This window comes from Petromyzon marinus, chromosome 27, assembly GCF_048934315.1.
Source record: "Petromyzon marinus isolate PM22_M1 ecotype Great Lakes invasive population chromosome 27, UKy_Petmar_22M1.pri1.0, whole genome shotgun sequence".
Classification (NCBI taxonomy): Eukaryota; Metazoa; Chordata; class Hyperoartia; order Petromyzontiformes; family Petromyzontidae; genus Petromyzon; species Petromyzon marinus.
The window spans coordinates 11,125,709-11,138,782 of NC_133693.1; the positions used below are offsets into that span (position 1 = coordinate 11,125,709).

General features: G+C 45.4%; 1 protein-coding gene across 5 annotated transcripts in view; it reads left to right on the forward strand.

Annotated features, from left to right (window-relative positions):
• Nucleotides 1-12,771, forward strand: part of LOC116946538 (uncharacterized) — a 183,336-nt gene extending 170,565 nt beyond the window's left edge. For all 5 annotated transcript variants that reach the window (XM_076070115.1, XM_076070113.1, XM_076070114.1 and 2 more), the window contains one exon: nucleotides 1,740-12,771. In XM_076070115.1, coding sequence (XP_075926230.1) covers nucleotides 5,888-8,296 — 2,409 coding nt within the window. In that variant the 5' untranslated portion in view covers nucleotides 1,740-5,887 and the 3' untranslated portion in view covers nucleotides 8,297-12,771. The remainder of the gene's footprint in view (nucleotides 1-1,739) is intronic.
• The last annotated feature ends 303 nt before the right edge of the window (nucleotides 12,772-13,074 follow it).

Below are 13,074 nucleotides of genomic sequence, written 5' to 3' on the forward strand. Positions count from 1 at the left end.
ACCCGGGGAGCTAACGTACAACACCATGGATTTATAGAAGGGAAAACAACCCCTGTATACTGCACAGTATATCTGCACCTATGCAATGCATATATCAGTGTGCTGTGAGTGTTCTTAAAAGCACACCTTTGTGACTGGCTGCCTTTAAAGACACGGACACTTTAATTGGCCAAACATGTTTCAACGTTTAGCATCGGATAAAGGACCTTGTGATTATTTTTGTTTAACATTAATTGCTGACGCTTTGCGGGAGGCTTCAGGGATATCTTGTGAAGTGCTAATTTGCATTACTGATTGAATATTTATTTTAGCTAATTGCATGCCTTATCTTTCGTTGGCATTATGGCATACATTTGCACCGCAACTGTATGTATGCATGTTGAACTGTTTTCCACCGTACCTAGCCAACCGCGATAATCGGAGGTGCTGGGGGAAGGGCAACAAACTAACACACAAAAAGTTGGTCTGTATCTATGCCACTGATGTCAGTTAGATAGAGTATATCCTTGCTGTGTGTGTTATTCTGTACAAGTATATCATTCTTTAATTAAAAAAAATGTGGAATGCAAAGTACAAGCAGCTTCCTGCAGGATACCTGGCAAAGCCCGAATGTTCTGAGCTGCCTGACAGCAGTTTCAGGCTCAGTAGTGCCGCACTATTGCAGATAGATTACTCAAAAATACGTTAAAGTCGCAACCTGTCGTGATATGGAGTGCTCTTGTGGTGTCAATACCATGACCAATGCTGCTGCAACAGTCACTAATCGTGCATTTTTATAGAGTATAAATATTAATGCCACAGTGGTGTCACCAGATTTGTTTTTGCATGCAGTATACGGGACTAATTTTATTCTTCAAAAAGACTGGCCCCTGCCACAGAAATGTGGAAGTTTCACCCCTGGATCAAAATCAATAACGAAGATGAATGTTTGCCAACGTTGATGACGACACCAACTAATTTGAAAACAACTTTAAGGTGCTGAATACACGTGCACCATATGGTTGGTTTTACATCCTAGTATTGAGTACTTGCCATGGTTTAGAGCCGAGTCAACAATTCATTGCCACAGCATCACTCTAATTATCTGGCCATGCTCCGTGATGGAAAGCGGTTGTTAACATGCTGCAATATCCTTTCAAAGAAGATAAAGTCCGTATGTAGGTGTCGGAATCCAAATATCCAATCTGAATATTACCCACGGCCGAATGGCATAAACATTAAGTATACTCTATATCATTTGCATGGTGGGACAGTGGTGGTGGCGGTGGTGCAGCGATTAGCGCGCTGTGCTACAAACCCTGCGACCCGAGTCCCATTCCCGCTGACAACCACCAAAACCAGAGACGATTATCTGGACGGATCCTGGGCCTCCCCTAGGTCGACTCAGACTCGAATGAATACCATGGTGCAATGTGTAAACATCGCCACTGGGGAGGCGAAGGCAGTCGGGCGTAGTGTTGACCACCCACCCACTCGTGTGCTGAGAAAGTTAATAGAGAACTGGAATATAAATCACAAAAAATAATATGGTAATGCGCGTATACCCCATTGAATAAATGGCATTGATTTATTTGTATAAGGGCACAACAAGATGTTAAATAGTGGCGTGTGTATTTTCTTTAATGGAAAAATCAGGAAAAACAGGATATCATAACAAAACAGGGTGACCGTGATTAAAGCAAACTGTAAGACCCTTTTTTTTCGGAAATATCATCCCAATCCTACGTTTGTTTTCACAGGCATCCTCCGAGATAAAGACGCCAGAAAAATGAATAGGTGGAGGTGGTGTGGGTGGCGTGAAACCCAGCGGATTCCTGCCCAACGCTCCGCAGCCCACCGCCTCTATCAGCGACAGCGGCGGCGGTCGAAGCGGGCGCCCGTGGTGTGACCAAGTTAAAACAACAGCCTCCCCGCGCCGCGCGCTGCCCCATCAAATCGAATGCCTCCACGTGACACGACGCCTCCTTCCGTCACATTCCGGGAGATGCCAGCGCGTGTGACTGGAAAGGCTCCTGTTTGACTCCAGAGTCTATTTGCTCTTGTCTCATTTTGCAAGCGTCACCCCGGCACTGGTCTTGATGGCACGCCAGCCCCCGGGCAAGGTTAAGCAATTGCAAGCCTTCCTCATTGGTGCTGTGCTGCTGCTGCTGCTCCTGCTCCTATGTTTCATTGTTCACTCCCTTACCGATTGAAGTCTGTATGCAGCTCTGCTCACCTGTCAGCCCTGGGTGCCATTCTAGGCAGGGATATCGTAAAGCTGTGCGGATACCATTCTCGTATGCTACGTGCAGATCGTGTAATTTAATTCCAAATGGCACAACTTGTTGCAGCACGAACAACTTTTAAGGAGCATTTGTTAATCCGTTTGGGAAGAGTGTAGCTGCCCACTTGATTATCCTGCGTTCGGGTAACTCCACGTAGAGTCACGTTCAGGACTACCAGTGGAGAAATGTCTCCCAGCGAGGATGCACGCTGGATCCGTAAATGAAGAAATGACACGTGCATTTTTGTTTATGGATCATGTGAATAGTTGACCAAAGTCCTTCGAAGATATGAATGTAGTTATGTCCTCAGTGGTGAACGTGACATGTAGTCCTCTGCTCTATAGAGTAAGACAGGAAACACAAGGACCTTGACGTGTATTTTGCCCTTTAGCTTAGATAGTGGCAGAACCACTCTTGTTTTTACAAATCCAATGACGTCAAAATAGGCCAGTCCTACTCACATGATTAAGCTTAGACCACTGTGATGTTTGGTAAGGAACATATCATTTTATTTATTTTAGCACAGCCTATATAGAGCAACTATGACAGATTCAGTTTCAACTTAATTAGTCGTGCAATTACAATGCTTGAGAGTTGGTGAATTGCAGATACACCCAAGGCCTTCAAATTTATATTTTGGGCAATGCAAAGTTTTATTGTCAAGGTTCGTTGTTTATAGTCGCAGTTGTACACGAGTTTTAATTTGACCACAATTTTGTGCATTAGGAAGAGATGAGGGCAGTGGATAATAGCAGGGTCTTTGAGGTCCCATTCCTAAATGTTTCCCTAAATTAATTGCTCTCTCTCTCACGTGTTTACCATCTCCAAATTGTACATTCGTTGTCACACGGTGTTTTGTTCTTCTCATTAGCACTGTAAAGCACTTTGGGATGTTTTTTTTAATATTTAACCCACTCAATGAACGCAATTCCCTATCCTAGAGTTCTTCACCAACTTTAAACAGGAAGCATCATGTCATTCACAACTGTGGCACGCCTAAGTTGGTAACATTGGCTCTGACCTCATCACCTGCCTCCACGTATCTATAAAATTACGCACTTCAAACACTGTGAAGGTTGGGTGATGTTGGTTTCGCCCACAATATGATAACTATTAAGCAGTACTACATTGTTCTTATATATATAAATAGGCTGGCACAAGCCCATCCCATGGATGTGTGATTAGTTTTGTAAACTATCATGTGTATATATTAATAAACTGGAACCAGCCCATCCTCTGGGTGTGATTAGATTTATAACCCATAATCCCTCCAACATCCGGTCACCTTTGACCTCATCAGGTTTACCCGAGTACAGTTTGCGAAAGCCACACCGCAATTGACTTGGACTTTAGTGACAAAAATGACATATCAGTTAATTACAATTTGCATTGTGGTTTAGGCAAGATTTACCTCATACATACTACATGCTGGAACTGACTTGCATTAAATATTGAAGTACAGTACAGTATAAACATATGCTACTATCTAATGGTAATATGATAGCATAATAAATATTTCATTATAATAATAGGGTTTTTCCCCTTTTTTCTGGCAACAAAACTGAAACCTTTTTTTACAAGGATTCATGTTGCTGCATTAACCACAATACCTGCAGTCAAAATGCAAACAAAAACATACTATGATAATATATGCATTGTCCTTGAAACTGATTGGTCCACACCAAGGGACGGCTTTCTTTTGAGCCTCGACCCAATTGGTGCTCGACCAGAAGACGCCAAAAGGCGTCACACAGTTGTGTGACACAGTTGTGTGACGCCTTTTGGCGTCAGTAACATGAATCCTTATAAAAGGTTTCAGTTTTGTTGCCAGAAAAAAGGGGAAAACCCCGATTATTATATTATGGTACTGGCAAAGGAGGTCTAATGAAATATTTCATTATCAATATTTAGTCCAATTAAGCTGTTGCTCGTCTCTGTACAAGGGAATCACAGAAGCTCTGTAACTGACACATGGAAAATTCAGTTGATATCTATGCGTCAGCACGCTCCAAAACCACACCTCCCGAAGTAACGCAAACTCGCCTACGTTTCAAATTAGCAGAACTTAATAGTTTACATTTTGCTACATCTTAATTTTGGAATGCCTATTCACGTCCCAGGGACCCAATACACAGTCCAAGTGGCCCCACGCGTAAACAACGATGACAAACTAAGTAGTACTTTGACATGTTCATCACCAGCCATGATCCTATCCACTGCTGAATGAAGACTTCTCCCAGCTGTTGTTGCCCCTCATGCTCACGTGATGAAGCAATCCAACCACCAGCCGGTCTCTCTCATCGTTCCATCTCCGGGTTTGACGTCCCCTCAGGGCAAGGTCGCTCCTTTGCTTTGGACTTGGCGTCAGTCTCGGCCACCTGAATGTGAAATTGTAAGTTGTTGCTCTGCATTTACATCCGCCGTATACCAAGAAGAAGAAGAAGAAGTTTTGGCCACAAACGATACGATCATGCCTTCTAGCGATGCGTCCGACCCAAACTACCTTTTGTTTACGGTCAATATGACTCATCTGACTTGCGGATGTTCTCCCGATGCAGAGATGTTCCTATTCTGTGTCTCAGTGAAATTAGGCTCATTCTCAGTGAGTCTCATCTGCTATCACTGTCAAAGGATCACAGTTGTACGTGTGTATTTTAAAAAGCAGCGTTCCTTGTATAACCGAATGAAAGAGCATCAATAACAATACTCATTTTCCCTTTTGCGATGGAGACCCATGCGTAAGTAATTATGCGGGGAGAATTATTTTAAAATACAGTTTGAGGTAAAAAAAAAACACACACACACGCACACACATTGCCTTCAAGCTATGGCCGTAACACACGTAGCAACAGTGTTCGAAGCATGTCACATCATTTCATTCCTAATCCATAACAAATGGCGCACTCTCCCTCAAGCATTGCTGGACCACCGCAGAGAAAGCGACCGCCACAAACTGACTCGGCGGTGGCGAGTAGGAGGCCGACCATTCATAATTAATCGATCGTCCGTCGATGAGAAAACAAATCACAAGATACGCCACGCCACCTCAGAGTTCATCTCAAATGCCGTCCTCTCGACGATGAAGGCGCCGCCAGGCAAGGCACTTGACGCCGACGTCCGCCGGACTTCTTTCGCACCGTGCGCAGCCCGCCGTGCCAAGCGGAGGTGCGTGCGGTGAAGGATGGCCGCGCAGGGTGGATTACAAAGCTGCAGGACACACATCTGGTTCCTTTTGCCGGCCGCAGCGACGTCCGCGAATGAGGGAAATGCGTTCACCGTAGAAGCACCGGGCGCTCAGTGTTCAATTCAACTTTCGAAGAAAATTTCTCGGTAACAAGAAGAAGAAGAAGAAGAAAGCACATTTCACTTCAATTAACATCTGCTAAGGAAATGAACATAATGTAGTAATGTCGTATGGAGTTTTAGGGGTCTTTGGACCATTTTTTTTGTCTCTAAGTAGACAGCCACACATGGAGAACTTTTCCATGGATTGCCTTTCTAGACGGTGTATTTTCTTTATGCCCGCCAGATTTCTCTGAATAACCGTGAATGCACAACCTCAGCCGTGCCACAATCAAGTAGCATTTGCATGTCGCCATTGACAGCGTGTAGGTTAAAGTGTGATGTGTTCATCTAATAGACCAAAGAAATGCGTGAATTTCGGTCCTCAGCTGCTAATCACAACCACCATGGTTACTGGTTCCCGTGAACGCTATAATCCCTCCACCCATGGCATCGACCAGACATCCACCACACTGTGTTCAACCACCACCACCACCGCCACACTGTGTTCTACCACCACCACACTGTGTTCAACCACCACCGCCACACTGTGTTCTACCACCACCAACACCACCACCACCACACTGTGTTCAACCACCACCAACACCACCACCACCACACTGTGTTCAACCACCACCAACACCACCACCACCACACTGTGTTCAACCACCACCAACACCACCACCACCACCACACTGTGTTCAACCACCACCAACACCACCACCACCACCACCACACTGTGTTCTACCACCACGCCCACCACACTGTGTTCAACCACCACCAACACCACCACCACCACACTGTGTTCTACCACCACCAACACCACCACCACCACACTGTGTTCTACCACCACGCCCACCACACTGTGTTCAACCACCACCAACACCACCACCACCACACTGTGTTCTACCACCACGCCCACCACACTGTGTTCAACCACCACCAACACCACCACCACCACACTGTGTTCTACCACCACGCCCACCACACTGTGTTCAACCACCACCAACACCACCACCACCACACTGTGTTCTACCACCACCACCACCACACTGTGTTCAACCACCACCAACACCACCACCACCACACTGTGTTCTACCACCACCAACACCACCACCACCACACTGTGTTCTACCACCACGCCCACCACACTGTGTTCAACCACCACCAACACCACCACCACCACACTGTGTTCAACCACCACCAACACCACCACCACCACACTGTGTTCAACCACCACCAACACCACCACCACACTGTTCTCCCACCACCACCACACTGTGTTCTACCACCACGCCCACCACACTGTGTTCTACCACCACCAACACCACCACCACCACACTGTGTTCAACCACCACCAACACCACCACCACCACCACACTGTGTTCTACCACCACCAACACCACCACCACCACACTGTGTTCAACCACCACCAACACCACCACCACCACACTGTGTTCAACCACCACCAACACCACCACCACCACCACACTGTGTTCTACCACCACCAACACCACCACCACCACACTGTGTTCAACCACCACCAACACCACCACCACCACACTGTGTTCAACCACCACCAACACCACCACCACCACCACACTGTGTTCTACCACCACCAACACCACCACCACCACACTGTGTTCAACCACCACCAACACCACCACCACCACACTGTGTTCAACCACCACCAACACCACCACCACCACACTGTGTTCTACCACCACCAACACCACCACCACCACACTGTTCTCCCACCACCACCACACTGTGTTCAACCACCACCAACACCACCACCACACTGTTCTCCCACCACCACCACACTGTGTTCTACCACCACGCCCACCACATTGTGTTCAACCACCACCAACACCACCACCACCACACTGTGTTCTACCACCACGCCCACCACACTGTGTTCAACCACCACCAACACCACCACCACCACACTGTGTTCAACCACCACCAACACCACCACCACCACCACCACACTGTGTTCAACCACCACCAACACCACGCCCACCACACTGTGTTCAACCACCACCAACACCACCACCACCACCACCACCACACTGTGTTCAACCACCACCAACACCACGCCCACCACCACACTGTGTTCTACCACCACCAACACCACCACCACCACACTGTGTTCTACCACCACGCCCACCACACTGTGTTCTACCACCACCAACACCACCACCACCACACTGTTCTCCCACCACCACCACACTGTGTTCAACCACCACCAACACCACACTGTGTTCTACCACCACCAACACCACCACCACACTGTTCTCCCACCACCACCACACTGTGTTCAACCACCACCAACACCACCACCACACTGTTCTCCCACCACCACCACACTGTGTTCAACCACCACCAACACCACACTGTGTTCTACCACCACGCCCACCACACTGTGTTCTACCACCACCAACACCACCACCACCACACTGTTCTCCCACCACCACCACACTGTGTTCTACCACCACGCCCACCACACTGTGTTCTCCCACCACCACCACACTGTGTTCTACCACCACCAACACCACCACCACCACACTGTGTTCAACCACCACCAACACCACCACCACACTGTGTTCTACCACCACCAACACCACCACCACCACACTGTTCTCCCACCACCACCACACTGTGTTCTACCACCACGCCCACCACACTGTGTTCAACCACCCCCACACTGCCGGTCACAGGAGTCCTTTCTAGATTTGAAGTTTTCGTGACTACAAGGATCCATACTCTTTGGTTCTTGCGGTAAAGTCACGTATTTCAATTTTGTATTTTTGATCTTATATATTGTTTTTCACCTACGTGACTTTACCGAAAGAACCAAAGAGTACACAGCAGTCTTCTCTCTGCTTCTTCTCTCGCACTGCTCCACCTTGGAGCCTTTCCCTCCGATCATGCCCTTTACCCGAGCTCTTACAAACCTTGCTTGCTTTAAAAAAAAAACGCGTTACTCGATTTTGTATTCCTAATTTAATTGTGCCGTTTGTTGCTGACGGCTAAACGTTTTGGGCATTAGGGCCTACTGTGCTCAGTAGCCATGATTGAAATCTAATACGCAGTGCCTTGTGTTACTACAGGGAGGAGGTGGGTCAACAACAGATCCATTGCAATTCAGTACAAGGTGGTCCAGATGTATTGTGACCCGAATTTAATTCTACTAAATTGTAATGTTTTGGTTTATTTAAAACAGAAATGAACATGCAAAGGACAAAAAACATGTTAGGGGTCGACTAATAGGGGATCACAGGCCATTTGTATCGCCCTGCAGATTACCTGATTACATTTGAAGAGACAATGTTAGCAAATGCAACATATGTCAATAATTATGGAGGTATGAGGTTTCAAAAGCCTTGGGTTTGGTTCTTGCAAAACAGGAGGTAGACTGGGTTGGGTCGTTAATATACATGCTGGGCAAAAGTAAATAACACCACTTACATTTACACGTCACATGGAGCAGCAGCATGGTTAATCTAAGCTCACGTGAATATAAATGCGTCGTGAAACCCGCCACCACCCGACACAGCAAGTGTGCTGAACGAGTAACTAATTGGCATGTTTGGTTTACGTGACAAACCTTACTAACTGGCTGTGTCGAGTGGTGGCGGGTTTCACAACGCATTTATATTCACGAGATATAACCCAAAAAAACCTCTATTATGGATGTTGGTCGCGAAATCCTACGGCTACTACGCGTTAAACTGGCAATCCGAGATGATGGGGAAACAAACGTTCACTTTACATTTTGATTTAAAGCTTTCGTGACTGCAGTGATTCATATTCTTGGTTCTTTCGGTAAAGTCACGTTGAAGGGAAACAATAAAATAATATATATAAAATTGACTTTTCCAAGACAGAGGTTCTTTGCAAGCCATCTGGCTACCATGAGAGATTCGTTCATGAGGCTATTCACATATACAAACACAGAGACAATTTCAACCGAGAAGATGGATTCTGGCTTAGCAATCATTGGAAGGATTTGATAAACCATTTTGCGTCTTAATTGATTGTTCACACTTACGGTGGCTTTCAGACAGCATACATTAATTTTTCGTCTCCCCCCTCCTCTTTTCCGAACATAGATGGACTCGTCCATCTAAACAAACTGTCAAATCGCTATCCGTGGTGCTAACGTTTAAAAAATAAATAAATACAAACCGCCACTTCTTTCAAATGTTCTTTCCGTTGGTTTTCACACCTGATGATGACTGATTGTGTTGCAGTCGAAACGTCGTGAGAATTTTATTGTTTTATAAATATTTTATTATTTTATTGTTTCCCTTCAACGTGACTTTACCGAAAGAACCAAGAATATGAAACGTTCACTTAGTTTGTGTCGTGTTATGTGTCTTCACTGCCACCGCTGTCACTGCCGTGTAAACATTAAAATAACAGCGATTTGGCTTCAGTGCCCATTATGCACGAGCCAGGACTGTGCACGCTGTGAATGGGAACGATCGGTTGTTTGATGTTGTTTTGCATCGCATCCCGCAAGCTTCATAAAAGTCAGCGACATTCTTGTCTGTAATTATGATACCCCCCCCCCAACAACGAATAAATACATAAATTAAAAAGTTACTCATGCATTCACATTTTTGTACTCAAATGTGATGGTATCATGTGAGCGATGCCAATGGAATATACTGTGCTCGTTGATATCTGTGCATTTCTATTGGTCGAGCTGAGGAGATCCGCCCGTGTTTATGTTAAATCTGTTTGATTGACGCCTCCAACTAGGTTTTATCTTCGCTTTAGCAACATTGGTCAGATTTGCGGTCACACTGCTTGGGATGAATGTCGTCCATTTCTTCCCGATAGATCTTGACAAGTTCATTTCTAAGCTTGCTACTACCAGCATGCTGTTCAGGATTCATTCAGGCCTTCTAGGATGCGATTTGCTATTCCTGGGTCGCCAGATTGATGTTGCTTAAGGAGGTGTTGTTCATTCTTTATTTAGACAGGGTATACCTGCATTTTGGCGGCCGTGTCATGTGATATCTGTCTCACTATCCGAGTAGTTAACCTCACATTCAATAAACTTTCAGAGCCAGGGTGAACATCCGACTCTGACGTATTTAATGAATAGAACGAGGTAAAACTGATGGAAAAACACAGCACAAAATACAGCATCTGTTAATACAATAAACACTGCAGCATCATACCATTGTCTTAGATATCATGAAACTCAACAGTAGGTCCTGGATGGACCAGGCATCTACATTAACACTAAATAGCTACACAAGAGAATAAACTGTGTTAAATAAAGTCACATCGTGTAATCACCATACTGCAGCCTAAATGTACAGCGCTGCACATAACACTGAACTGTGGATGAGATACTTCTTCATCCTAGCTCTTAAGATCGCATTAAAGTTACACGAGTACAAGTCTGACTCGACTTATTCAATTACAAGTAACAGTTGCAATAATGCAAGCGGCAGGCTTCGTTGTTAACTAGGCCTCATATTCATCATAAAAATGTAGCAGCATTATAAAGGCATTTACAGCATTATAACGGCAATCCTAACATTATAACAGCATTCCCAGTATTATAAGAACATAAACGACCTTACAGACAATGCTTCTTAAAGTCTCACAATAAACAGATGCACCTATCTTCATTGAGACGCTATATGTGCCTCCATTTTGTACTCTGTGTAATGGCTGACACCCTGCCTCATGGCTTAGAGAATGTTAAATCGTCACTTCCTGGTCACGTGACCAACCTAAACACCATATCAGGAAGTTCCTGTGTAATCAACACCCCCATACCTGCCTTGGGGTAGAACAATATCAAAGGAGGCCTTAAAGATTGCCAGGGTAAGCTTTGAGCATTCTTGATCTATTGACATATTGCGTGCAATACAAACTGTATATTGATTCGTGTGTAATTGTCTGGTTTGTACCCGGACACTCTTAGTTCCATCTGACCCCTGTGATAAAGCAGCAGGAGACTCATCACTAACCATTATGCTCAACTGTGTTCTTGGAAAGCCCAACTTAAGGCTCCAGTGATCAGCCTCGATAACAAACAAACAAAAACTACGACGTTTCGATCGCAACACAAGTGGTCGTCATCAGGAAATGATGATGACCACTTTTGTTGCGATAGAAATGTAACTTTTTGTTCTTTTCTTTGAACCTATCTATGTGACTTTACCGAAAGACACAAAGAATATGAATGCCTGCAGTCACGAAAGCTTTAAGTCAAAACAAAAACATGTTTATATGCGACTGACAGCATTGGATGTATTCTTTATGGCCCTATTTCCGAGAGGGTTTTCGGCAAGATGATAATGTGGGGGATTTCGTGCATGCTTTTCGTAATAATCGTGCATGACCACTCATGAATAGTATGGAATGGAGCTTCCATCCTCGACCCATCCCAGGTTCATTGTTGTGGATACACCCACGACCTTTTAAATTTCAACAGTTCCACACACTGAAACATGGACTGCGAATAGTGGGGACATTCCACAGTGTTCCACAGCTCCGCGATATTCCCATCCATCCACTTTAGCTCAGTGGTTCTTAACCTGGGGTGTACGAGATGCCTATTCTGGTGGTGCGAGACATGGCTAGATTTTTTTTTAGAAGGTAAATCATCGAAAGCACAAAGTAAGCATGGGCACATAAGTACAACTACTTTGTTTCATCAAACCTATGTATTTATTAACATATATATAAAAACACATTTACAATTGAGAACCAAAGGGGTGTAAGGCTGCAGTAAAAGGTTAAGAACCACTGCTTAACACCGTTCCAGCATGTGGGATACAAACAGAGCTGAATGGACTCCACAAGTAATGGGAGGCAGTTAAATGCTGAGTGAGGCTCGTTCAGCCCTTATTCCAGAAATTAGTCCGTCACCTCTTGCCAAAAGGGGTCGGAATTATGGCTTTTGAAGCTGCTTGAATCAGGGTTAATGCACTATGATACAATTTAGAAATATCTACGTGAATGCTACAGCGCAAAGCCAGCAGCCCTACCGGCAAGTGACACCGGTTACCAGATATGTCGACAGCATGCAATATTGGTGCCAGGACTGTATAGCACTTCATCTTGTCATAATGTATTACATGCCGCTTGTTTTCAACACCGCTACGTTGCACTGTCATTTTACAGTTATTGTTGCTGTACGGCGATTGTAATATACTCCACTTTTTTGTGCCGCATTAAATAATGCAATGCACAGCGTTTTGTCGCATTATTATCGTGCGCAGTTACTTTTTTTTTAATCTTAATTGAATTCGGAGCCGTGAAGTTGGGGACGTCGGTGGGGTTGTGGCCTTTCCCACGTGGTGGTCTTGTCAATCCGACTGATCGGTTTGCCAGGACGGTGAGCTCAAGAGCGGTCCTGCCGCCACGGCCTGTTCGCAGGGGGAATTTCTCCCGGTCCCAGAGACCCACGAGATCCTGGCCACCCGCGTCACCGCAGGGAAACGCTGGGAATGATCTGAAAGTGCTGGATTCGAGAGCACCCCACCCCTCACAT